Source organism: Mustela lutreola, chromosome 1, assembly GCF_030435805.1.
Source record: "Mustela lutreola isolate mMusLut2 chromosome 1, mMusLut2.pri, whole genome shotgun sequence".
Lineage (NCBI taxonomy): Eukaryota > Metazoa > Chordata > Mammalia > Carnivora > Mustelidae > Mustela > Mustela lutreola.
In genome coordinates this window covers 247,409,589-247,436,075 of record NC_081290.1, presented here as the reverse complement: position 1 = coordinate 247,436,075, position 26,487 = coordinate 247,409,589, and the positions used below count along the sequence as shown (strand labels likewise).

At 50.3% G+C, this 26,487-nt stretch overlaps 1 protein-coding gene across 1 annotated transcript; it reads right to left on the bottom strand.

Annotated features, from left to right (window-relative positions):
- Positions 1 to 2,255: 2,255 nt before the first annotated feature.
- Positions 2,256 to 4,804, bottom strand: MYOD1 (myogenic differentiation 1). The gene is made up of 3 exons (XM_059158411.1): positions 4,002 to 4,804; positions 3,464 to 3,542; positions 2,256 to 3,191 (listed from the first exon to the last, which is right to left on the bottom strand). The coding sequence occupies exons 1-3, from the start codon at positions 4,629 to 4,631 to the stop codon at positions 2,941 to 2,943; spliced, it is 960 nt and encodes a 319-aa protein (XP_059014394.1). The 5' UTR covers positions 4,632 to 4,804; the 3' UTR covers positions 2,256 to 2,940.
- Between the last annotated feature and the right edge of the window lie 21,683 nt (positions 4,805 to 26,487).

The window sequence follows — 26,487 nt, the reverse complement described above, 5'->3', positions numbered from 1 at the left end:
TGCCTGGATTCAAATCCTGGCTCACGACCTAAGCTAGTCCAGTAAGGTTTCTTCTCTGGGAATTTTCAAACTGGGGTTTAATGGTGAGATCCCTGAGTTGCTGGAGAAAACCAATATGGACTCAGAGCGAGTAAACTAGGTAGAGGCAACCCAGGGAATGGTGGAAGACTAAGAGGGGCTTCAGGCTCTGGTCCCTGCTGTCAAACTTATGGATGTTATGGCGCCTGTAGTGCTGCTTCTGTATATGAACTGTCCCCTGTCCCTCCAGCATACCCCTCGGGGGTTGAGGCTAATTTGAACTGGGTTTCTGTCCCTTGTAACTGCAAGTGTCCTGGACTAAATCTCTCCCCATATCCGCTTCTTCTTCTTCTCCTGAGTTCTCCATCTTTGTAATGGTATTACTGTCCACTCTGAAGCAAACCAGAGCCGGAGTCAGCCTTGATTCCCCCTTTTCCCTCACATCTTAGGGCCTCCATATACAAGACTCTGTGAACGGTTATGCATGCTGTTCACTGAACAAATGTGGCCACTGACCTGGCTACGAAGGTTAGTGGGGGGCTGAAGTCCAGCCTGCTCTTTGATTGCCCAGCTATGAACCCTGGTGCAGAGCAGCACCCTCAGGAAAGAAGGGACAGCTTTTTCCAATTGCACACTAGCTCCTGGCCCTCTTCATATGTGTAATTGGTTTCCTCAGTGCAGACACTCTGCATCCTCCTTTCTGTACGTTCTTATACCCCATTATGTGAAGGAACAGTTTATTTTCTGTCGCTTTGTGGTCTTTGCTCTTGCTGTGTCCTCAGCTTGGAGTATCCTTCCCTTTCATGACCAACTCCTTCAAGATTCTTACTAGAGGTTGCCTGCTTGTCTCTACCTTCTGTTTCTACTGTGTTCTTCTACCACATACACCCCCATTATAACAATTCATTGTGATGTAACCAACTGCTAAGAGATCCAATCTCCCCAAATGTCTCAGTGTTTTCCATAGTCAGGAGCTGTCCACTAGTCTCTGTTTTCACCCAGTATAGGACCTGGCAAATACTGAATGAGTGAGCCCCCAAAGGGTCTCAAAGGAGTATAAAGAACCCCAAGGGGCAACTGGGAAACAGCCAGAAGAAAAGCTGAGGATTATTAGTAACAGAGCAGCTCTAGGCAGCTCTTCAGGGAGCCTGTGTTGCAGACAGCAGAGGCTCTCCTCAGAGCAGAGAGCAGAAGTCCTTCTTGCTGGCAACATATCTTGCTGGCAGTCCTTGGGGTCATCCCACCTGCCAAGCAGAGCCTTTGAACGTGGGCCTGTAAGGTTTTCAGGAAAAAAGTGTCTGTCTGGGTGAGATGCAGGAGATATTGGGGTCCTGGTGACAAATGTATGTATGTTTGGGAGCGGGCTTGCAAGGCATGGGGATGGGGGAGACGTTTACCAGACCATCCTTCCCAGGGTGCCCTCCCAGCTGTGCATGTGCATGCACACATGCATGGGTCCATGGGCACTGTCTGTTGTCTTTTCTTGTTTCTCAAGACACAGTTCAAATGGCACCTCTTCCAGGAAGCCCTCTCCAGCACTCTGACTAAATCAATGTCCCCTCTGCTTCTCTCAGAACGTTTATAGCCAAACATGAGATGATGCCGATTTGCACTGCCCTGACATGGCCAGGATGCTCTAAGTTCCTGAGCAGAGATGTCTGTTCCTGTCAGGCCTCCTATGCGGTCCCCCTTAAGATTACTCCTATCACTGAGAGCCTGTAAGTGCCATACAGCTACATCGCCACCCCTTCACAATCATTTAGTTTTTCCTTATGATGTTATGAGCACCTGATGCATCGCCTATACCCATGCGACTTCTGGGTGGCACGAATTCCCAGTGTTCCTTCTGGACACTACGCCTGGGTTCACTCAGTGTGCATCCAGGGGCGTGATTCTCAACCTTGCAGGCGCTTTAGAATCACTTGGGGAGCTTTTGAAAAATACCAGTACCTGGCCCCAGATATCAGGGGCATATACATTAAATCTTTGGCGAGTGGGGAAGACATGGATTTTTTTTTTCACTACTCAAATCATTCTAAAATGCATCCTGACAGAAGAACCACTGACCTGCCAGTGATGATGGGTCAGAGGAACCTCCCTCCCGTATAGGCTCCTTCCTGCAATCCGTCTTCCGCCTACAGGGGTCGCTGCGGTACAGCTGGCCCAAGTTTTCGGGTTTCCTCCCTTCCTTGCCCCGTCCCCAGGGAAAGTCGGAGCCACCGCGGTATAAATTAGCGTCTTTATTTCGAACACCTGAGAGAGCGCCTGCGGCTCGCCCACCTGCCGTATAAACGTACAAAGTCCCTGTCGCACCGCACACCATGCCTCAGAGATAAATACAGCCCTAGGGGCTCCTGCTCTGGCAAAGCAACTCTTATTTACAGGAATAGATTACAAAAGTATTACAAAAAGTGGTCCTGAACTGGGGGAGAGAGGGTGGAGTGGTTACTGTTAACACTTGTGACACGCGGAACGCGAGGGCGCCCCGCGGGCGCTGGCAAACGGCAAAGTCGCCGGGGCTCCGGGAGGGAGGCCACGCCCCACTCAGCAGCACCGGCGTCCGGAGGCGGGGTTTAGATCTGCGCTAGTCCCATCCCTCCTAGGGACGTGGGGAAAGGCAGAGGAAGGGTCTGGCCCCTCGAGGATCAGCTCTGGCCCAAGGAGGAACACCTAAAGGCCATCGCAGCGAGTCTCAGGGAAGGGTGTTGCGTGGGAAAGAAGGACTGTGTCCTTGCTGTGGAGTGCGGGAGTGGAAACACATCAGTTCTCCCGCCTCTCCCAACTCGGGAGGGGTCGCTTTTAAAGCGCGGTTGGGAGTGGGGGTTGGCATTTAAGCTCAATCTTTCGGGCGCGAGGGACTCTAGGGGCACCGTCCCTCGGGCGCGCGGGCAGCGGAGCCCTCCCATGCGGCCGCCCACCCCCTCAGAGCACCTGGTAGATGGGGTTGGGGTTTGCGCCCGCGGGGCACTGTGGGGCAGCGTCCGGGGAAGGGGTGGGGGCGCCGCGCTCGACCTCGCTCTGGGCGGCTTCCTCCTGTGGGCCGGGAGAAGACTCCCGCGGCGCATCCGCCAGCAGAAGCGCGGGTGCGGTAGGGCTGTCGGTGGAGATGCGCTCCACGATGCTGGACAGGCAGTCGAGGCTCGACACCGCGGCACTCTTCCCGGGCCTGGGTTCTGCGCGGGGATGGGTAGGAGAGTATGCAGTTGAGCTGTAGACAAGTCTCCCACCCACAGGCTCAGTGCTTTGGGGCAGACAGGAAATTGAAGGCCCGCCCGAGTCCGAGAGGACCCAGAGAGAGTACGGAGCGAAAAGGAAGGGAGCTGCATGCTTAGTATTTCATTCCCTGTACAGTCTCCCAGGACTGGGGACAAGGGGAAGGTTCTAGATAGAGGAAAGCCGGGGCAGCTCAAAGGGGGTAACGTGGGAAGGAGGCGCGAATACGCACCGCCGGGCGTCTCGCTGTAGTAGGTGCCATCGTAGCAGTTCCGCCGCCGGGCACCGTTCGGGGGGCCGCTGTAGTCCATCTGCAAACGGTAAGGGCGACCGAGTCAGGCTCGGGGACCGCGTGGGGCCAGAGCATCACTCCCTGTAGCCACCCCGCCTCAAGTCCCCGAGTCTCAGCCACGAGTTCTGGGCCCTGGTTGGGGGATCGGGGCAGACAGGCGCTGCCTGCAGCCTCCCGGGCTAACTAGAGGGCAGATAGTCTTCTAGGAACACAAGTCTGCATTTTGTAAATAGGGTAAGTGGGAAAAAGCAGATCTTCATATCGCTGAAGCAGAGCTCTAACAGCGCCCCAGTAGGGTGGCTCGCATTTGTCCCGTGCGCCCCCAAGGCACCAGATCACCCCTAGTAACAGCTGCTTGGGACACCGGGGTCCACTCGCCGCAAGGTTCCCAGCCCGACCTCCCTCCTCGCCCTCGGAAATACGGCCCAGATATACCAGGAGCTGCCCTCACTTCTCTAGCGGGGGGTCCCCGCCTTACCATGCCGTCGGAGCAGTTGGACCGCGGGCTGGACGCGTCTGAGTCGCCGCTGTAGTGTTCGCCCACACGGCCTGGGGGCAGCGGGCCAGGGGCGTAGAAGGCAGCGGCGGCACCAGGGGGCGCGGAGTCCTGGTCGCGCAGCAGCGCCTGCAGGCCTTCGATGTAGCGAATCGCATTGCGCAGGATCTCCACCTTGGGCAGCCGCTGGTTCGGGTTGCTGGACGTGCAGCGCTTGAGCGTCTCGAAAGCCTCGTTGACTTTGCTCAGGCGGCGCCGCTCGCGCATGGTGGCGGCCTTGCGGCGGTCGGCGTTAGTGGTCTTGCGCTTGCACGCTTTGCAGGCCCACAGCAGACAGCGGCCAGCCTGGTGGTGCCCGCTGGGAGCGCGCACATGCTCGTCCTCGCGCGTGCCGGGCGCCGGGTGCACCGCCGCCGGGAAGTGCGAGTGTTCCTCTGGCTTCAGGAGTGCTCCCACGTGCACGAGGCGCGGGTCCAGGTCCTCGAAGAATCGCAGGTCGGAGGAGTCGAAACAAGGGTCATCATAGAAGTCATCCGCGGAGGCAAAGTTGCAGAGGGCGCCGTCGGGGCCAGTCAAGTCTACGTCTCGAAGCGGCGGCGACAGCAGCTCCATATCCCGGCAGAGGGTGGCGCAGTCCCTGCTTCGGTAGGGGTTACCCGAAACTTTCTGCCTATCTTCAGTCCTGGCCCTGCGATAGTAAAGTACCGGGGTTCTGAATGTACACCCCACTATCTCCCCCGCCCCCTGCCGGGTCCTGTTGGGTCTGTTGCGAAAGCGGCGGCAGCGCCCCGGGGCTTCCCCACCCCTGTCTTCACGCCAGGCGCCGGGGGCTATTTATCCAGTAGTAGCTTAAGGGCCCCCGAGCAGTAGCGGGCGGCTGGGGGCGGGGGCGCCCGAGGCCAATAGAAACAAGGTGGGGAGGAGCTTGGGATCCCCAGGGTGGCTGCTGGGGCAAGAGACTGGCCAACCCCCTACCCCTCGACCCCCGCGCGCGGGCGCTCCGGCCCCTCCCTAGGCTGGGAGGGAGGCAGAGGCTGGCAGCCCTACGCAGTTGCACTTGGCTCTGGGGCACACTTGCTCCAAACCTCTCCAGCACCGTACTCCTCCTATGTCCCCGGGAAGTGTTGGCCGCGCGCGCTCAACTCCAAGCTGACTTTGGGTCTCCTTCTGTCCTCTGATTTATGGGGGGACCTAGGTGCACGGTAGGAGTAGGAAACAGATCGCGAGAGACTTAGAGAGACACCCATGACAATAGGGCAGAGACACTCAGAGGTGAGACAGTGAGACAGTAAGAGATACAGCCAAAAGACAGACACGGAAAGCAGAAAGCTAGAGCCAGAGACAGAGAAATCTGCAACAAGAAATAGAGTCTAAGTGGATGAACTGCGACAAACTGGACGTGGGGGCCGGGTCATTAGGTCAGTTCGTACCAGGGAGTCGCTCAGAGGGCGGTGGACCCAGCACCCCCCCACACCGGATGCTTAAAAACTGAGCCGCTGCATCTACGCAAAAGAGGGGGGTGGCTGCCAAAGCGCCTCACCAATGTCTCTGAGCCCGGGTTCTGCCCTGGTCTGGAGGGAGTGGAGTGAACTCTTGCCTAGCCCGACCTGCGTGTGTCAGCAGCGGAGTGCCCTGTGCGGGTCTGGGTGGAGATGTGTCTTCCCCTGGGAAGAAAACAGCTCTGGTTTTCCCTCGCGCACAGCGCTGCCCAGTGAGGTTCATGGTGCAAAGTCCTCCAACGCCCAGACTCAGCCTGAGAACCCCACTTCAGAGGGTATCTTTGAGAGTAGAGTTTGGAGACCAGTGATCTAAGTTCGAGTCCAGATCCCATAGCTTCTTGTGTGATTTTGCTGAAGTCATACCACCTTCCAAGCCTCAGTTTCCCCACTTTGTAAATCTGGGGATAGTAATAGCTATTTCCTGGAGTAATTGTGGTTGTGGTGAGAATCTAAAAGAGACCAAAGATGTGGAGGCCCTTAGTCCCAGATACAAGACCGTATTAACGAGAGAACTTGCTTCTGTCATTGACCCAGACTGAGCTGTGGGCTCCCTGCAGGTTTCCCAGCTGTTGGCTGGGACACTGAGTCCTGACAGGGACCCATGTGATATTAGGGCTTAGCTTCTGCAGAGGTCTTAGCTGCATTTCTTCCCAGCAAGCCTACTGGAAAGACTGGGAATAGAAGGAGAAGGCAATTCAAGGGATCTCTGGCTCCTTCACAAGCCCTGGGTAACCCCCACCCCAGAATGCCTCTTAACCTTTTCTTGAATCTCTCGTAAATATCTTCCTATTAGCACTCTGACTAGAGGTCTCCCTTGGACCAGATAGCCTCCAGGGCTCTCTCCCTGCAGCACCTACAGATAGAAGCAAGAGTAGTCATTGTACCTTATACTTCAAGAAGCTGTCCTAACTGGCTCCCTGGACCCCGAGAAGCTCTCCCTTCCCACCAAACCTAACAGACTCCTTTGGAGCCCTGCCTTCTTCACTTCTCTGCCACTAGCAATGCTGAAGGTCCCCTTCCTGATGTGGTCCCTTCCCTTCACTCTGTAACTCCATCTTCATGTAGTCCTTCAACACATATTATGAAGCATCCCTTATGTGCCAGGTATTGGCCTAGGTGTTGGGGGATCCAGCAATGAATAAAATGGAGACTCTGCTCTCGTGGTGTTTCAATTGTAGGGAAGGGAGACAGATAATAAAAAAATAAGCCAGAAAAGTTTGATATCAGGAAGTTTTCAGTTCTATGAAGAAAAATAAAGCAAAGGGAAAAAGTGATGAAGATTATTTCATTATATGGAGTGGTCTGGTAAGGCCTCTCTGAGCTGATTACATTTGAGCAGAGACCAGAATGAAGGTAGGGCAGAAGCAGGTATCTGAAGTCAGATAGAAAGAAGAGCACATGCAAAGGTCCTGAGGCAGGACTGTGTTTGTCATATTTAAAGTACATCAAGGAGGCTGGTGTGTCCACTGCAGAATGAGCCAGTAGGAGAGTGGTAACAGAGGGGGTCAAAGAGGGACAAAGAATTTGAATTCTGAGATGAAAAGCCACTGGAGAGGGACGCCTCGGTGGCTCAGTTGGTTAAGCGGCTGCCTTCAGCTCAGGTCATGATCCTGGTGTCCTGGGATCGAGTCCCACATGGGTCTCCTTACTTAGCAGGGAGTCTGCTTCTCCCTCTGCCTCTGCCTGCCACTCTGTCTGCCTGTGCTCACTCTCTCTGACAAATAGATAAATAAAATCTTTAAAAAAGAAAAGAAAAGCCACTGGAGGGCTTGAGTGGAAGTGAAGAATGTTACCGATTGACTCACATTTTAACAGGAGCATACAGGTTTTGGAGAGCAAAGGCAGAAGCAGGGAGAGCATTAGGAGACTATTGTAATGAACGAAGTAAGTGGTGATGGTGGTTTGGATCTGGGTACCAGCAGTGAAGATGGTGAAACATAGTTCAATTCCAAACATATTTTGAAGATGGAGCCAGCAATATTTATTCATGTTTGGATGTAGGCAGGAGGACAAGAGAGGAGTTGAGGAGGACTTGGAGAAAAACGGAGCTGGGGAACAGCAGGTTTGCAGGTGACAGATCAGGAGTCCAAGTTAAGACACAATTTGAGATGGGTGTTCAACATCCAGGTGGAGAGATTAGGTAGGCAGGGGTTTCATGAGGCTGGAGTTCCAGGGAGGAGGTCTGGGCAGGGGAAAGCCCTGTCCACTGAGACATCGGAGTCTCTCCAACCCCAGTGCTGCCATCCTGGACTAAGGCGCCACTCTCCTGACCTGGATGACCACCAGGGCTTCCTGGCTGCTCTCCTTACTTCCACCATTCTTGCCCCAGCATAATCTGGCCCCCTACACAGCAGCCTGAGTAATCCTTTAAATATGTAAATGAGATGATATCCCTTTCCAGCTTTAAACTCCTTAAGAGCTTCTCTGTTGCACTTAGAATAAAATCTCATCTCCTTTCACTAGCCTGTAAAGTCCCACACAAGTTGGTCTCAGCCCATCTGTCTGAATTCATCTGGAGCCACCATCCCTTCTGATCACTCCATTCTAGTCTGAGCTCCTTTCCCATCTTGGAACACTGAGAGCGTGATCTGACCTCAGAGCCTTGTCCTTGCTGCTTACTGCCCTAGCCCCAGCTCCTCCCGCAATCGCAATCGCTGCTTTTCCTATATCAGGTCTCAGCTCAAACATCACTTCCTGGGGATGTCTCCGACCATCTCCTCTAAGGTCACATCACTGGGTCACATCACTCTGCTCATTTCCTTCTTCATGGGGCCACTCTGTAATTATCTTCTTAATTCGCTCACTGATGGATATAGCCTCAGGAAGGCAAAATCGTTTTGCTCACCATGGCATCTCCAGAAACCATCTCAGTGGCTGTCGCATAGTAGGAACTTGATAAATGTCAAATGAATGAATGGGTGGCCTCCTGCCCTTTGAATTTCTATGCATATATTTGAATATCGTGAAATATGTCGTTAGTGAGGATGGTTGTACATCTTTTTTTTAATGATTTATTTATTTGACAGAGAGAGAAACAGCCAGAGAGGGAATACAAGCAGCGGGAGAGGGAGAAGCAGGCTTCCAGCTGAGCAGGGAGCCCAAGGTGGGGCTTGATCCCAGGATCCTGGGATCATGACCTGAGCTGAAGGCAGACGCTTAACGACTGAGCCATCCAGGTGCCCCTGGTTGTACCTCTTTTAAGCTAGTACACAGTTAAACATACATGCTGGGTCACACTTGCTCTGCCCAGGCAAGACTCAGGGCCTGTCTGTTGAACAAATTCACATGCCCTGCTCCAGTATCTTAATAGTGTACTATAGACTGGGCACTTACTAGAAGCTTGTGTCTTTTCATTTGTCTTACACACTAACAATGAGAAGGGCAAATAATTGTTATAATAGATTTAGATTAAAACACATATTTCTTTCTATTTGCTCCTGCATCAGCAGCAGAATGCCTGGCACACAGTAGGTTCTCAATTAATACTCGTTGGATGAATCAATAAATGAATCAAACCATTTGATTGTAGAGTACACTGAGATTTCCAGGTGATCTCCTCAAATCACTTATCCATGTGAATCAAAATTTTTCTCAAGCCTGAGCAAGCAGGACTTAATGCTAAGACTTATAAGATTACAACTTTGCGTTTTGGGTTTTGTATTCACAAAAAGCTCCTTGGGGTCATCATCAAATTGCCTTTAGGATAAGTAAACGTTGTATGTTCAGACTTACCAAACATTGAATATATTAGCACTTGTGGGTTAGACATCTAAACTGCTTTGACAGTTTTAAACTTGATTTGTAGCTTCATCTTCTTCAGTAATTAGGAAGCACACAAGCCCACTGGCACGCTGCCACACTTCTATCAGACTTCCAAGTAGGATTTAGTTTGTTACAAGGCTCCTGCTGCTTGAAGAGTTTGGAAATCACTGGACTCAGTGGCTGTTACAGACCTTCCAGGCTGGGACCCATGCCTGACTGTGGTCACTCTCCTTGTGGTGACACCACATTCTCAGGGACAAGTTTGCCAACACCACCGTTCCATCTCTGTTGCTTAAAGAGCAGGGAGCTGGTGCCCTCTTTTCAGTCCTAGTGCTGGGTTGGGGCCAGGGAGGGGGAAAATGACAAATCTGGAAGCAGAAAGAGTCCAAACTCTTATAGGTGTGGAGTCTAGTCAAAGGTGCCTCTTGGGGACACATGTGCTGGACTTGTTCTGGCAGAATCCAGGGGCGATGGGCCGAGGGACCTACAGGTGGGGGTATCTCCGACTCAGGGCTCAGCAGACTGGTGGGCAAGGGCACACCTCACCCTGGCCCTTGGTTCTCTGGTCTGCACAGTGAGGAACTCCTTTGGCAGCAGGTGGGAAGGGAGGGATCCCTAGGCTTTTCTCCCTCCACGCTTTCCATTCCATCCTCCTCAGCTCCCTTGATGCCTGCCTGGGGCTATAAATGGAGCTCTGGCCCTGAGCAGGAATGCAGGCCTGGCAGGGCCCCTTAGTGTTCACCCTCAGGGAGCCGCCGGCCCCAGGGCTTCCAACAGCCTCTCTCTCTATATATATATAGCCTCTGGAAACCCAATCCAGCATGCACCTGCTCTGGTCTTCAGGCACCCTGCCCCTGCCCAGGCTGGACCCACGGCCTCTCCCTCTCACTGGCATAGGCAGCATAGCTGACTGGGAGTTGGGGGTGCCACAGGACCCCAGGGTGCAAACATGAACAGGGCCAGTTCTAGGTTGTGTCTCTGTCCCCAGGCTTCCCATTTCTGTCCCTGGATCCCCCCTGAGTGTCCCCACACTGTCCCCTGCTAACCTTGCTCCCTGGCAAGGCATGAATCTGGCTACTCCTTGGGTAGGAATCCTGCCCTGGAGCCAGTCTGGTTGGGTGGATGTGGCCCCAGATTCAGAGCCAGGGTCCCAGGGATTCTTCACAGATGGCTACCCATCCTACTTCTCAGCCTTCCACTTAATAAGCAGGGAGCCCAGAAGATAAAGCAGAGCTGGAGCAAAGGAGCCCCCATGGATGGGGAGGGAACAGAGAGAGAAGAGACGGCCTATATACCAGCCCTGGGCCGGGCGAACTGGTGTATCTCTGTGGGGCCGTGTGTGCCCGGGGAGGGGTGTGTGTGACCACAGTCATTGTTCGCCTGGGCTCGTTCATGTATTCCGCAGATACCAGTGCTGTTCCTGTTTTATGCTAGGTGCTGGGAGCACAGCACAGGACAAAGCAGACAAAGCCCCCTGCCCTCGTGGAGCAGACATTGTACCTGGCAAGACCCAGAGTTGCCAAGAGACACATGAAGAAGTAAACTATGGGGCATCTGGGTGGCTCAGGGGGTTAAACCTCTGCCTTCAGCTCAGGTCATGATCTCAAGGTCCTGGAATTGAGTCCTGCATCGGGCTATCTGCTCAGCGGGGAGCCTGCTTTCCCCCACTCTCTCTGCCTGCCTCTCTGCCTACTTGTGATCTCTCTCTCTGTAACATAAATAAATAAAATCTTAAAAAAAATAAAAGAAGTAAATTATGGCATGCATTAGAACATGAGATGTGCAGAGGAAAAATACTAAAAGTAGAGCAGGGTGAGCAGGTCTCAGTTGCCAGGACAGGCCTGGCTGCAGAATTAGAGCGGTCAGGTTGACAAGGTGACATTGGAATAAAGAGGTAAGGGAAGTTCGGGGGTGAGGCCTGTGCCCGTTGGGACAGAAGGTTCCAGGCAGAAAGAACAAATCATTATGGAGCACCTTCTATGGGACAGTTGCCTCTGTTAGAAGCAGAGGATTCTGCAGGGGACAAGACAGGTTCCTGTTCTAGGAACCTGGGGCCTGAATGTCTGGTGCCTGCTTCTCCCTCTCCCTCTGCTGCTCCCCTCCTTGTGTTCCCTCTCTCGCTGTGTCTCTCTCTGGTAAGCAAGTAAATAAAATCTTTAAAGAAAAAAAAAATCACCTGATGCCTGATTTCTGGAAAGAACTGAGGAGTTCCCTCAGGCAGAGTCTCCCCGACAAACATATTCTTCACAGAACTAGAGCCTTTCTCTGGTCTTCGAAATCCCAGATTCCTGGAGTCTGAAATACAAACTTACTGTGGTTTACTAAATAACACAGGTAAGGTGACAGTAGCTTCATGACCAGAAGTGTTCAGGGAGGTGGGCTTCGTGAAGGTCCCAATTCTTCTTCCAGCCTGACGGCATCAGGCTTTTGGGGTGAGGAGAGCTCCTAATGGAGAGTTCACCACCTCTATTGATCAAATACCAAAGAACATTTTTTTAATGTGAATTTAACTTGCAGTGTGAGGAATTTAAGAAAGCCAAAAGAAATACTATTGCCCAAGTGTACTGTCTCCTCAAAGAGTACTTTGTCTTTAAGCTAAGATGGCTCGGGCTGAGGAAGAAGAAAGACGGGAAGGCCTCTTAAAGTCACCTTCCACTTTATCCACACAAGGATCAGTAAAAAGCCACAGGATGTGTCCCTGCCTCCTCTGGCTAGGACACTCCGTGGAGCTCGTGCCAAGGTCCCAGCATCTGGGCCCGTGACAGAGTGGACAAGTACATTTCCTTGAGGGGACTGCTTGCCCTCACCCCCACACCCCCTTGCTCTCTCATAGTACGTCACGCGCTCGCGTGCCTCATAAACTGCGGCCCCCTCTCCGCCGGGCCACCTCACAGTCTGCGCACATGTCATGCTCCGTGTCCACCCCACATCCCGTGTCTACCTCCCACTCTGTGTACGCATCACAATCCGTGCACAGCTCACCCACCACGTGCACGTCACACTCTGCATGCCTCTCACGTTCCGTTCATACCTCCCACACCACAGACGCCTCACCGGTGAGTGTGTCTCACGTGTGGCCACACCTTCCGTACTACGTAGCCCTCTCACGCTCTGTGGACCTCACGTGCATTACGCATTGTAGACGATGGGCCCCTCTGGCTCCATGTACACCTCACACACTGTACCCTTCATACCCTGTGTCCATCCCCCCTGCAGAACATGCCTCACATTCCATGCCCACACCACACCTGTGTCCCACACTGCTCATAGGCTAGGTCAGGTGGATCCACATCTTGGTCCCAGTGTGACCGCTGGTCTCCACCTGGGTGCCTAGAGGTTCCCTGCTCCATCCAGAAGGAAAACACTAGGGGGTCTGTGGGCTGTAGCATCCACACCTTTGCAGTTGCTAGCTGGAACTTTCTTTCTTTCTTTTTTCAAAGGTTTGTTTTATTTGTTTATTTGACAGACAGAGATCACAAGTCAGCGAGAGTCAGGCAGAGAGAGAGGAGGAAGCAGGATCCTCGCAGAGCAGAGAGCCCGATGCGGGGTTTGATCCCAGGACCCTGGGATCATGACCTGAGCTGAAGGCAGTGGCTTAATCCACTGAGCCACCCAGGCGCCCCTAGCTGGAACTTTCTAAGGGGCATCTCCCTGCTTAGAGCAGGTCAGGCCTCTGTGTAAGGGCTGAGAGAGGAGAGCTATGGGCCAAGGAAAGAACTGGTGATGGGGGTACGGGGGATGGGGATGGCATGGCGCATGTGGCAGAATCCAGTGGGCAGCTGTGGGCATCTGGGGAGGGGCCTTGGCTCCCCACCCCTTTCCTTTGCCTTCTTTCTGTCTAATCAGCCCACCTGCCAGCCTGGGGGGCTCCAAGGAGCTGGGATTAAGACACACACAGCCGTTGGGCTCCAGGGACAGACACCAGCTGCTGCCCCCAGCAGCTGCCCCAGCCACACGCCTCTGCGTGGAGGTTGGGAGCCTTGGGGAGGCCTGATTCTTTCCCCTAAACCTGCCCATCCCTGGCCAGTGGCACCCAGGACAGAGAGTTTCCTGGCAGAGAGACAGAGGACAAGGGCCTCATGACTAATAACCAGGCTGCCTGGGACACCTGTCATCCCTCTCTATCCTACATCCTGCCCTGCCATCTCCACGAAGCCCTCCTGGATTGCTGCTTCCCCTCTGGTTTGGGAAAGTAATTTATGGCCCAAGTGCCTCCACAGGTCTTAGTGTTTCTTAGTACCCACCCTGTTCTCAGGTTTCAAGCTAGGTGCTGCGGAAAGGACCCCTAGCTTCTGGGAGCTCCACCTGGTGGGGAGAGGGAGACCCATGAATGAATCATCAAATCACCCTGTGGGAATACCCACAGGGCCCAACTAACTCTCCTGTGGGTACCTGAGAGGACTGCCCCAAGAGAGACGTATTGATACCCTTCTTCTTGGGTACTGAAGATGAGTAGGAGGCCCAGTAGGAGAACTGGAGGAAAGGCACTCCAGAGCAGCATGAGTAAAGGCCGGAAGGCACTGCAGCATGCCGTGGGATCATCCTGGGGGGCTGACACTGTATCTGGGGTTCCTTTGGTCATTTGGGACCTGCTTATACCTCCAGAGGGGTAAAGGGGCTCTGTCTTAAGTGAAGCGCATTAGCTTTCCAGACAAGACAAGTTAAGCCAAGAGTAGAGGAGGGTGTGAGGAAGGATTCCAGGGGGAAAGCAGCAACCTTACACACCTGGCCTGAGCCGAAACACCAGTATTCACTGCGCTGGCTGTGCGCAGGTTTGTGATCTCCTCGAGCCCTTCCGTGCCCTGCCTGGGTCTCACTTTCTCCACAGGTAGGATGGAGGCATCAGACACCTGGCTCCACTCCCATTTGGGTAGGGGTTTTGCAGAGGGCCCTGCTTCTCCCTGAGCCCCCCAGCCTCTCTCCTGGGGGAGAGAGTGGGAAGAAGCCTGTCCTGTGACCTGTCCAGCTGGCCTGCCCAGAAGCAGGGGTAGCTGAAGCAGGAGACTGAGTGAGACTAGGGCTCAGCATGGGACCCAGGAGCCTGTTCCTCAGACTGGAAAGGTAGTTAACATGAGGGGTCCCGCCCCAAGGAGCACTGGGGAATCATGAAGGCCATTGCTTCATTCTCTCCTGATGATGCAGCAGAATCTCCCTTGCAGCCTGTCTGAACTTGCCCTTGGAGCACATGGAGCTGATCTTGCCTGACACAGAGACTGGGTCCCCAGTTCCTCAGGCTGTGTTGCCAGGGATCTCTATTGGGCTTAGGGGTTAGAGTGACTGGGACTCATACACTGGTCCTACCCCTTACTTAGCTAGGGTAAGTTACCTCCCCTCTCCGAGTGTTACTTCTCCCAGTTGTAAACTGTGACCAGTCTCAGTACCTACTCTGTAGGCTCTTAAGGGTTCAATATGGCAAACCACATGACGTCCTTGTGAAAAGCCTGTCTCATGGAGCACATTAGAAGCCTGGAGATTATTCTAGCCTGGCTTGTTCTACTTTTAGTAGAAGTTAGGAGCAAGCTGTGGGTGGGTGGGGCTGGGACAGTGGGGGGCCTGGCCTGCCTATTCTGGGCTCTGTAGCTCTTGGAAGTGGGGGCCCTGGTGAGGTGGCTGGAGGTGGGGGCCATCTTGAAGCCTGTGGAGTATCTGACTGCAGCAGCAAGTACCACCACCTCCACTGCACACACAGGCAGCCTGCCAGTCGCCCCTAAACAAAGCTTGGCCCAAGGGGAGCAGAACTGGCCGATGACAGATGCAGAGAGGCTGGTGCGGGCTGGGCCAGGGAGTGGGGGCTGGGAGAGGCCAGAGAAAGCAGCTTTGTGGAGGAGGCTGAGGCCCAGGAGAGCCCACACCTCAGTGGCCAGTGTCTTCTCCCTTCTTCCACACCAGAGACAACATTTATTTTCTTTGTATAATGGAGAGATATGAGGCCCAAGCTTCTAAGTACCCTGCCGCCCAGGACTCACCGAAGCTTAGCTCTGGTGGTACTGGGATGGGAATGTTGGTCTCTCGGCCGAGCCAATTTTAGGAAGCCCCGCCTTGGAGACAGGGGAATGAACCTGATGGCTTCTTGAGATCCCTTGATATTCAGGATGAACCTGCTCCAGCTCATGCCCTTAAAGCAAGGACATCTCTACCTGTGGCAGTTGAAGGTGAATGGAGGGTTGCCAGGGGCTGGGGCTGACTTGGTTTATCTATGCCTAGGAAGTAGCCATCTCTGCCTTGACATAAGACATCTGACTCATCTGGATCAGGGGTTTTGGGTCTCACGGTCCCTCCTTAGCTCTTTTAGGATGGAGACTGAAAGTGAGCTCGTCCAGGAACTAGGGAGAGGACGGGGAAGTGGGGAGAAAGAGACATCAGGTCTTGGGGCCTTGCTGGGCTCATCAAATTTGTTCTTGTCCACTCAGCCCCTCCCCTGCCCCTTCTTCCCTTCTCTGCCACACCTCCTTTTTCACTCTTTATTGTCAAGAATTCCATACATAGGAATAGACACAATAGTATAAGAAGCCCATTACCAGTTCTGACGGTCAACTAGCTGATGTCTAAGCCTGACCTGACCTGTTGACATACTGCTCACTTCCTCCCCTCCTGTTATTCTGAAACAAATTTCAGACCCTGTATCATTTCACTTGTATATATTTGATTACGTACTTCTAAAAGATAAGAGCTTTTTGTTTACTTAAGTATGACACCATTAGAATACTGAATAATGAATAATGAAATTTAATGAATTTTATTCATTAAATAATGAAATTTACAGTATGTAATTTTTCACACAATCAAATATTCAATCAGTAATCAAATTTCCAATTATCTTAAATATTCATGTTTGTTTGCATCAGGAGCCAAATGGGGCCTATCCATTGTGGTTGTTAATCTGTCTTTTAAGTCCCTTTACTTGTAAACTTCCTCTCCCGTATCTTTCTTCTCTTCAGTTTATTTGTTGAAAAAACCCGAGTTGTTTGTCTTGCGGAGTTCTTACTCTCTGGAGGTTTCCTTTATCGCTTCCCAATAGTGTAGTGGGTTTTTTTTTCTCTTTTTAAAAAACATACTGATACAATTTTTAGCTGGCAGTAACGTCACCCAGCAAAAGACTACATTTTCCAGAATCCCTTGCAGCTAGCTGTAGTCATATGAATCAGCTCTAGCCAATGTGGTAAAAGTGGAAATGATTTGCATGTAACTTCGCAATTGTAACTTTTCTTCTTCCTTCATCCTCACTAGTTGGAATGTAGCCACCAGTGGTAGAATGATGTGCCACCCAAGATGTCCTTGTCCTAATCTTCAGAGTCCATAGCTTGTTACCATAGGGGAATAAAGGACTTTGCAGATGTGATTAAGTTAAGGAGAGATTATCCTGGATTATCTAGGTGATTCCAATGCAATCAAAGGTGTCCTTAAAGGAAAAGAGGGAGGCAGAAGAGTCAGAGTCAGAGAAGAAAATGTGATTACAGAAGGAGAGGTCAGGGCAATGGGGCCATGAGCCAAGGAGTGAGGTAGTTTCTAGGATCTGGAAAAGGCAGGGAAAGGGTTCTCCTCCAGAGCCTTCAGAAGGAACCCTGGTCTGCTAGTGCCTTGATCTTAGCTTTGTAAGACCTACTTCAGACTTCTAATCACCCTAATGATTAGATAATAAATGTTTTCTTCTTTTATTTATTTATTTATTCATTCATTCATTCTTCTTAAAATTCATAAAACATACAGTGTTCCATTGGTTTCAGGTGTGAAATATAATGATTCAGCAATTCCATACGTTACTCAGTGCTCGAGATCATTGTGTATTGTTTTAAAGCACTGAGTTTTGGTGATTTGTTTCAGCAGCAATAGGAAACGGGTATCTCATCTTAGATCATGTGATAGTGATAAAGCTTGTTGAAGATTGCAGAGCAATAAGACAGAAAGAACCTGGGCCCCCATACTGTTAAGCAGCCACACCATTCTTTGACCATCTCCTGCTCCTGGAACATCATGTAAGAAAGGAATGAACTGCATTTTTAGGTGTCTTTGCTGTTACGGTAGCCTACGCTGTATCCTAATTAATATGCATGAACTACTATGTGTCCCGCAATGACACTGGCCCTAGGAAATGACATGTATCAAGCATGTGGTGAATTGTGATGGCTGAGGGGTGCCCAGGAAATTATATGAACATAAAGGACTCCCGGCAGTTAAGTAAGGATTGCTCTCCTCACTTTGCAGATAGGACCAAGAGGTTGGCGATTCTCCCTCAGGCCGACAGATGGGGCCCCTGAGATGACAGCAGAGGTTGTGGGGTAACCTTTAGGGAAGAAGAGGAGTAAGAGCTCCAGGAAGGGAAGAAGTGGAAGGGACACGGTTAAGGCTCTGGACTCTGGGAGTCACGTTGCCTCTGTTGTGCTTCTGACTTTGCCACTAATTTTGTGACTTTGGCAAGTTCCTCAATCTCTCGGACGCTCAGTTTCCCCATCTAATAAGTGAAGAGATTAATCGACGTTTGTCAAAGAGCTGGATGTGCGTAAGTGAATGTATGAAGAGCAGAGCCAAGGCACAAAGCTGGAAACACAGGAAGGACTCAATAAACAGCTCTCTTTTAGGGTCCCACCTGTCCCAAACTCAATGGTCAGGCCCGCCTTTTGAATGGTAGAGAGGTCCAACACCCCTCAGTCTCTGAACTGCCAACATTTAAACTGGTCTGGATTACATACTGACTTCTAGAGTAGTTGCACTTGTTATTTAACAGGTTCAACCCAAGTAAAGGAGAAAGTAAAAGGGTCTACCCTGCTTGCCCCCTCCCGCCATCCTCCTCTCTCGTCCTAACTGAAGATGAAGACTGAGCTTGGCCTAATGGGGAGCAACTAACAGCAAATGTCTAGAATGCAGGCATGATCCTGTTAAAAATGGCTTCCGAGGGCAGCTCTTTAATGGCTTACCTCTAATGGCTCTCAGGAGGAAGGGCATCACAGTTTTACTACTTGTGGCAAATGGTTCTTATTTGCTTAACTCATTCATGCATTCTTTCAACAAACTCACTGCTTTTGGTCTGCACCCAGTTCTGGAAGATGTAAAAATGAATCAGCCTTGGTCTTTTCCTTCAAATCCCTAAAGTTCTAGAGGGGAGGCAGGTGGTAAAACATTTTCTGACTCCAGAAGGCAGATGAAATTATTGCAAACGTGGGAGGGATGGTGCCATGACAGTCCTTGCCCTGAGCAAGAATGAATGGTGGGAGGTCATCATGAATAAATATTTGTCATTGTTGGGAAGAGGTCTCTCACAATCTCTTTAAAGCAGCTCTTTAGCATAATAGCTCTTTTTCTGGTCCTGGATGAAATGTTAGGTAGTCTCATGACGTCTCTGGTCTCCTTAAGATAATAAAAAGTCCTACTATTATTTTGGGTTTACAATACTGTGGAAGAATCTTAGATGTCCCCCAAGATTTCTCCCCCTGTATCTTCATGGTACTACATTCTTGGTAATCACCAGGACTGTGGATTTGTTGGTAACATAACCTATTCAAGGTCATGTTACATGACATAGTTGACCTTAAGATTTGGAGATTCTTTGGGTGGTCCTAACCTAATCATAGGACCCCTTTAAAAGTCGACCGTTTTCTCCAATTTGTCACAAAGAAGGAAGTCAGAGATTCAAAGCATGAGAAGGATTTGACATGCCATCATTGCCTTGAGGATAAGTTGCCCCATAGATAGGGCCTGAGAAACAAGTCTAGGAGCTAAAGGGGACCTCCAGGCAGAAGCCACCAAGAAAATTCAGACCTGAGTCATAAGACCATAAGGAACTGGATTCTTCCAACAATTTGAGTGAGTTTGAATATTGATTTTTCCCCAGAGCCTCCAGATGAGAACTCAGCCCATTGACTTAATTTCAGCCTCGTGAGCAGAGAGCCCAGCCATGCCATTCCAGACTTCTGACCTGTAGAACAAATGGAGAGCTACTTCATGGGTGTTGCTTTGCACCTCTATTTGCGATCATCATGTTACAGGGCAATAGAAAACTAACACGAATAAAACCTCAATTCAGAGATTACAATGATCAAAACTCTTGTTCTGAAATGTGACTAAAGTATAAGATTCTCTCCCTTGCTCTCTAGCTTGTATCTGCTGTGGGTAGGACATCCACAATCAGTGAGACTTGCTACACATTGCAGGGAGAGGAGACAGAAGAGAGGGGTGGGTGGGGCAGAAATGTAACTATTTGGCTGCTACTGTTATAATATTCCAGTTAGCGGCACTTTCCAGGCTTAAAGGACATTTTAAATCTCACTCTTCCCATCTTGGTGCTTTCTTTAGTGATTCTTCCTGCTCTGGTTGCTGGGGACCCCTCACCTGCAACTCTATTCTACTGCTCTCTTGTAACTTTAGGTCTTCAGTGGTCTACCTCCAGTGTCCTCCTGCTGAGACCACTCTGCTCTCTAGAGGGTCTCTAGGGCAATCTCTATGTCGCCCCATACTGGCTCTTTCCTACATGGCTCACATATAACCCACAAAAAGTACACATGAATCCTCGCCCAGGTATCTGTGGAAAAGCAGCCTTGTACTCTGCAACTCCAGGCCATTTGGGTCATCTTCTCATGCTTCAGGTTTTGTATTCATGACTCAGATATCAGCCTGCTGTGTCCCCTAAACTGTAGGAGAGATGTGTTCAGATCCCCATGTGATGTCCTTAAAGCCTCTCTCTTGACTCGAGGTAAAGGGGAAAACATGTCTCACCCCAAAGGGGAGTCTTCATGGTCCCAATAGTTCCCCCCAAAGAACATCCTCCCTCAAACCCTTAATGCCTTAAGATAATTAGTTCTTAGCTATCTGGTTAGAAATGCTTCCGTCTTAATTTGGGATCTTACTTTGGCATGTTCCTCTGTGAGAAATTTTACAAGATCTTCAATGCAAAGGACTCAAAGTGGAGACACAGAGAAAGGACTAATGAATGCCTTGGCTGAAGTGGAGAGGAGAGGGGCTGGGAAAGTCTCACAGACAGACTTAGAGTTAAACACAGATGAGCAGAGAGGGAAGGAAAAGCATTCTAATCCTAGGGACCAGAGCAGGCCAAAGCTGTGAACTTCAAAAGACCATAGTTTTATAGGGATCCTTCAACAGAAGACTAGAAAGTTCATGACTTCTGCAATAAGAGCTAGGTTTGAGTCCCAAACCTGCCACTTATGGCCGTGTGATTCTGGGCAGACTACTTAACCACTCTGCACTTTAGTTTCCTCAACTAAAATGTGGTGTACCACAACTTGGAAGCAACCAAGATGTCTTTCAGTTAGTAAACAGATAAATGAACTATGGTAGGTCCAAGCAATGGAATGTTATTAAAAGAACTATCAAGGTATGAAAAGACCTTAAACTCATATTATTAAGTGAAAGAAGACAATCTGAAAAAGACACATACTGCATGATTCCGACTATAAAACATTCTGGAAAAGGCAAAACTACAGAGACAGTAAAAAGATGAGTGGTTACCAGGCTTATGGGGAGAGGAGGGATCAATAGGCAGAGTATAGGATTTTTTAAAGCGGTGAAACTATTCTATATGATACTTTAATGGTGGATACATTTCATTACGCATGTGTCTAAACCTATCATAGATTGTGCAACATCAAGAGTGAACCCTAATGTAAACTAGGGGCTTTGGCTGATTATGGCATATCAATGTAGGTACATTGATTATAATGAATGTACCACTCTAGCCCAGGATGTCATAGTTGGGGAGATTGTGTGTGCATATGGGAACCGGTGATATACAGGAAACCTTTATACATTCTGCTCAATTTTGCCATGGGCCTATAATGGTTCTAAAAAATAGTCTATTTGAGGGGTACCTGGGTGGCTTAGTGAGTTAAGCATCCAACTCTTGATTTTTGGCTCAGGTCACGATATCAGGGTCACGATTTCAGGGTTGTGGGATTAAGCCCTGACATCAGGGTCCTCGCTCACCTGGGAGTCTGCTCTAGATTTTTTTCTGTCTTGCTCTGTCCCTTCTGCCTCTGTCATGTTCATGTTCTCTCAAAATAAACAAACAATCTATTTGTTTTAGAAAGGTGTGTGTTTATTATCTATCTCCCTATAATAATGCTCTGTAATGATCCATCCCCACCCTCAGTGGCCCCCAAACAAGAAGCATTCACTTAATTTATGACTCTGCTATGTGAGGTTAGCTATTTAGATCGGGCTGTTCTCCTGGGCTCTTGTGAGCAGCTGTTCTGGGCTCAGCTGGATTCACTCACATATTGTGGCTGACTGGTTCTTGGCTGCTCTGGGCTGGCTTTGACTGGGGCAAGTGGGACACCTCAGCTCTGATCCACGGGCCTCTCATTGTCCAGCAGGCTAGCCGAGGCATGTTTTCACGCTGATGGCAGTGAAACCAAAATGCAAGCAGAAACACTTTTTTAATCGCATTTTTCAAAATGCAAGTAGCACTTTTCCCAAACCTCTACGTGAGTCATGGATGTCACCCCTTGTGCCACAACGAGTTGCATGACTGAATTCAGAACAGAAGGGTAGAAAAATATGCCACTTGAGGTGAAGAGCTGCCAAGTCACATGACCAAGGGCATGGACACAAGGAGGAGGAAAGAATTGGGTCCATCAGTATCATGAGTCTACCGCATAGGGATAATAGTGCATTTACCTCATAGGTGCGCTGCAAAGATTGGATGTGGTCAAATATATGTGTTTTATTTATATAGGTCCTTAATAGGAACTTACAAAATGGTCAGTTCCTCCTCACACAGGTATTTTTGGGTGTTTCTGGGGCTTTTCAGATAGGGTAGAAGATACTAGGAATTGCTGGAGCTACAAGAGCGAAAACTGACACAGGACTCAAGCTTTGGTCCCTAGAGCTGTCAGTGGGACCCTCCATCATGTGTCTGCTCTCCCTGCTTCTTGGGTTTTGTCTTCAGCCATAGCAAGTACAATGCGACTCCTTGGCAGTTGCTTGCTCATCGTTTAGAGAGTTAAGTACATCTGAATAGATTCCTACCGAATGGGAGGAGTCACTGAGAGCCGTTCTAATCATTAGCTTCCCTCCTACTCCACAGACACAGTCCCTGACAAATGAAAATGGATTCTCTTCAGGGAACCCTGACTGCACTGTTAGTGGGAATATAAATTGGGGCAACCACTGGGGAAAACGGGATGGAGTTTCCTCAAAAAACCTGGAATAGAAATGTCATACAATCCAGTCATTCTACTCCCAGGTAGTTAATGAAAGCAAGTGAAAACACTAATTTGAAAAGATACATGCTATCCTATGTTCATTGTAGCCTTAGTTATAATAGCCAAGATACGGAAGCAACCTGCGCATCCACTGACGGATGGATAAGGAAGATGTGGCGTATACACAGTGGGCTCAGCCGTAAACAAACAAATAAACAAACAGAAACAGACCCATTAATACAGAGAACAAACGAACAAACTAGTAGTTGCCTGAGGAGAGAGGGCTGGGGGATGGGCAAAATGGGTGAAGGAGAGTGGGAGATCCTGCACTCCTTCAGTGAGGGAATGAGTAAGTCACAGGAATAAAAGGCAGAGCATGAGGATTCTAGTCAACACTACGGTAATAGCGCCGTAAGGGGACGGACGGTAGCTACACTGGTGAGGAGGGTAACATAATGTATAGAATCTCTGAATCACTATGTCATCCTCCTGAAACTAATGTGACACTGTGTATCAACTTCACTTCAGTAAAAGAAATGAAAATGGATTCCTCTGTCTTTTGAGTGATAATGACGATGATGATAATAGTCGTAATAATAATAGCTCCCACCTACACAGGAGGCAAAACAGAATCTCATCTGATTCTCACCTCAACTCACAGAGGTCGGTACTGTCACGACGCCCATTTGACAGATGAGGTTGTTGAGGCTCAGGAAGGCCAGTCAGCTAGCAAGAGGCAGAATTGGGACTGGAACGCAAGTCTCTCCGACTCTAAGGACAATACCCTTCATTACTTCACTTTCACTCCCTTCAAGTTCTTGTGTTTATTCTGCTATCTCAAGTCGGAGGCCACTTGACATTTGCATCACTTTCTGCTAGGGCACCTCAGGTGTTATCCATGTGCTTCACATTTATTTATTTATTTATTTAGTAACAGGGGTTCTTCAGTGAGGGGTCATGAGTAAAGAAAACATTTTCAAGAACTATGCAAGCACTGGACCCCCAATTGCAGGGCTGTCCTCTCCCTAGTCCCAGAGTTACACTTGGAACCTCATCCTTCCCTTGGGGGCCCATGCCAGCTGGTCATTCCTGGGGACATCCTGAGATCTTGGCCAAAGCCAAGGCCCTGGAACTGGCCCTCCTCCCAGGACCCCGACCTCTCATGGCTCATATCAAGAGGTTAGTGAGGAGCAGGACTCCAGGAGGGAAGAGAAGGCCCCAAGCCTCAGGCCAGAGTTTGGAGAAACCCGAGAAGGCCCCCGGAACAGCTGACTCTGGGCGCCACGTTTTGGAGGCAGCTGCCCCCTCCCCCACACTGGCTGTGCTGTGAGTCACGGGTTTTAAGCTGAGCACTCTGGGAGATTAACCAGCTTTGTGACCAGCTGCTGGAGGAGGATACTTGGCCGAAAGAAGCAGGATAAAGTTACCCTCTCAGAAGTTTATAGGAAGGCCCATAAATGCCCCCAACTGCTGTGGGGCCCGTGATCTGGGGTGCTCCTAGATTGATGGCCCTGACAAGGCCATCAATGGCTATACTTATCCCCTCACCCCCAAATTTTCACCTACCCAGCAGGTTCTGCTAATCTGGCACCCTTTGGGAATGCCCGCCATTTGGGGTCCTATGGTTCCAAGAGGGGTCTTGGGCAATGGTCCTTCTTTCCCCGGATGACACACATTAGGAACAGAGCCTGGCCTGGAGTCAATGGGAAGGGCCTGGCTCCCGCCTGGCCCGGGCTCAGGGCAGAGGGTGGCGGGAAAGGCCTGGAGCAGGGCTGTGGGCTGCTGGCACACAGGCTGTCCCAGGCAGGGTGAGATGGCAGGAAGAGGCCACTCTAGGGCCCCAGAAAGCATCATGTGGAGAGGCTAAGAGGAAGCCCTGGGATGGGGAGTCAGGAGTCTGGGTTCTAGACTGCTTTTCCCACCCACCCTCTGGCCTTATGGTCCTCATTTGTTAAAAGGATTTGTGTATACCAGTTGTTTTCAAATGGTGTTCTGTGGAGTCCTGGGCCATTCAGAAATGCTCCAGGGATTCCACAAATGCTGGATGAGAATTTCGGGCTACTAGGATTCTCCAAGTATCATACATAACCCCCTTACCCCCCCCCCCCATTTTACATATTTGTACTCATCAAAATACCTTTTTTCCCCACAGATTGACTATCCATTCAGTCAATAATCATTTATTGAGTGTGTACTATGTGCTAGGCTTTGTTGTAGTGGTGGAGAACAATAGCATTCTTTATAAGAAATGAGAGTTACAGATTTAAACTAATAAAAATTTAAAGGTTTTATTTATTTGAGAGAGAGAGAGAGTGTCTGTGTGTGTGAGAGAGAGAGAGAGAGAGAGAGAGCATGAGCAGGAGGGGAGGAGGAGAGGGAGAGGGAAAAGCAGGCTCCCTGTTAAGCAGGAAGCCCAACATGGGACTCGATTCCAGGATCCTGAGATCATGACCTGAGCTGAAGGCAGACCATTAACCGACTGAACCACCCAGGCCCCCAAACTAATAAAAATGAATTTGTAATAGCAAATTGGCACCTCCTTCTGCTTTATATATCAAGGTTCACACAAGAACTTGTCTGAACAGGATTCTGCTCCTAAAGAGGTTCACCTTGGGATGATCTCCTAGATACTTCCTGTCTACCTGGTTCTATTCCCAAAGCCCTAAGCTGCCAGTTCCTTGGGAAGACCCTGAAAGGGTTAAGGAGAAGGCATCTTGGTTCCAAGGTAACTACTGGCATGGGGCTTTCTCCACATGCTGAAGGGGCCACAGTCTGATTGAGGCACTGTGTGCCCTGTGTCCTGGGGCTTGAAGGGAATGGGGGCAGGAGGATGTGCTCTTGCAGCCTGTGCCCTAGATGTGAAGATGGGGTGTCCAGGAATGCCTGCTCTGGCTCCATTTCCCATCAACATACCCACAACCCCACTGTGCCACTCCCAATGCCAGCCTCTGCCCTGTGCCGGGCATTTTACATACAACCCCTTAGTCCTGGGGGTTGGATGCTATTAGCTACATCTTACAGATAAGGAAATGCAAGGATCGACTAGAGGCCAAGGCTGGGGATACAGCAGAGAGTGGGACAGGGCCCAGTCTAGTCTAGTGGGAGCTACTAATAAGAGTATTATCTAATGCTTATATACTACCTACTATATGACAAGAACTTCCCGAAGTTAACTCAGTTTTCTCATACCACCACATGATTATCCTTCCCATCTAACACATGATGAAACAGATGGAAGGATTAGTGTTCCAATGTTACAGCACAATTAAGATAGGACTGGGTTTGGAACCCCAGCACTTGATCCGCTAACAGCCAAGGTAATACCATTCCACTAGCATTCCTCAATGCCTTCTCTCTGGCATTAAACACCGTGTAAGGCAGATACTAAGTGGTCAATAAATAGTAGCTATTATTATTGACAATACGAAGTAGGGGGTGGGGAGAAGGAGGAAGAGGAAGATTTTGGAACTTTGTTGCTCTCTGAGTCCTATTCTTGGCCAGTGGCTGGCCTGCCATGCCCAGCCCTTCTCTCCAACCCCAAGTCTGTCCAGGCACCTGCTGTGTATCCTGGCATCTCCAGGCAAGGCCAGGGTGAGGCCAGGAGGGCGGGTAAGGACAGCTCAGCCCAGCTCCTCACTGCTAGGGAGGCTGGGGGGTGGGGGTGGAGCAGGGCTGCTCATGGGAGCTTGATGCTTCCCTGGAAGGAGAGGGGACCTGTGTGAACATAGACGAGTGAATGGAGGCAGGGCTGGTCAGACCCTCCCACCTCTTAGAATTGAAGCCTGTAGCAGGCTTTTGTTCATTAGTAGTGGGCAAGGGCAGCGTCCATGGCTCCGCTGTCCAGTGCCTCTACTCAGTGAGCATTTCCTGCCACTCATCCCCTGTCCAGACCCACCTCCGTTCTCAGAGAGCTCCTAGCTCTGGGAGACACAAATGACATTGGAATAGCCAGGCCAGGTGGGATCCAAGTTTCTCCAAGGAGAGGGAAGAGTTGGTTGGGGTGGGACTGCTACAGGGAAGGCTGGTGGGGGTGGCTCCTGCTCACTAGGAAAGGGA

Coding starts and splice junctions, on each gene's coding strand:
- MYOD1 (XM_059158411.1), bottom strand. CDS start 4,631: ATGGAGCTGCTGTCGCCGCCGCTTCGAGACGTAGACTTGACTGGCCCC. Junction 3,543..4,001: donor CCAACTGCTCCGACGGCATG/GTAAGGCGGGGA, acceptor TACCGTTTGCAG/ATGGACTACAGCGGCCCCCC. Junction 3,192..3,463: donor CTACAGCGAGACGCCCGGCG/GTGCGTATTCGC, acceptor ATCCCCGCGCAG/AACCCAGGCCCGGGAAGAGT.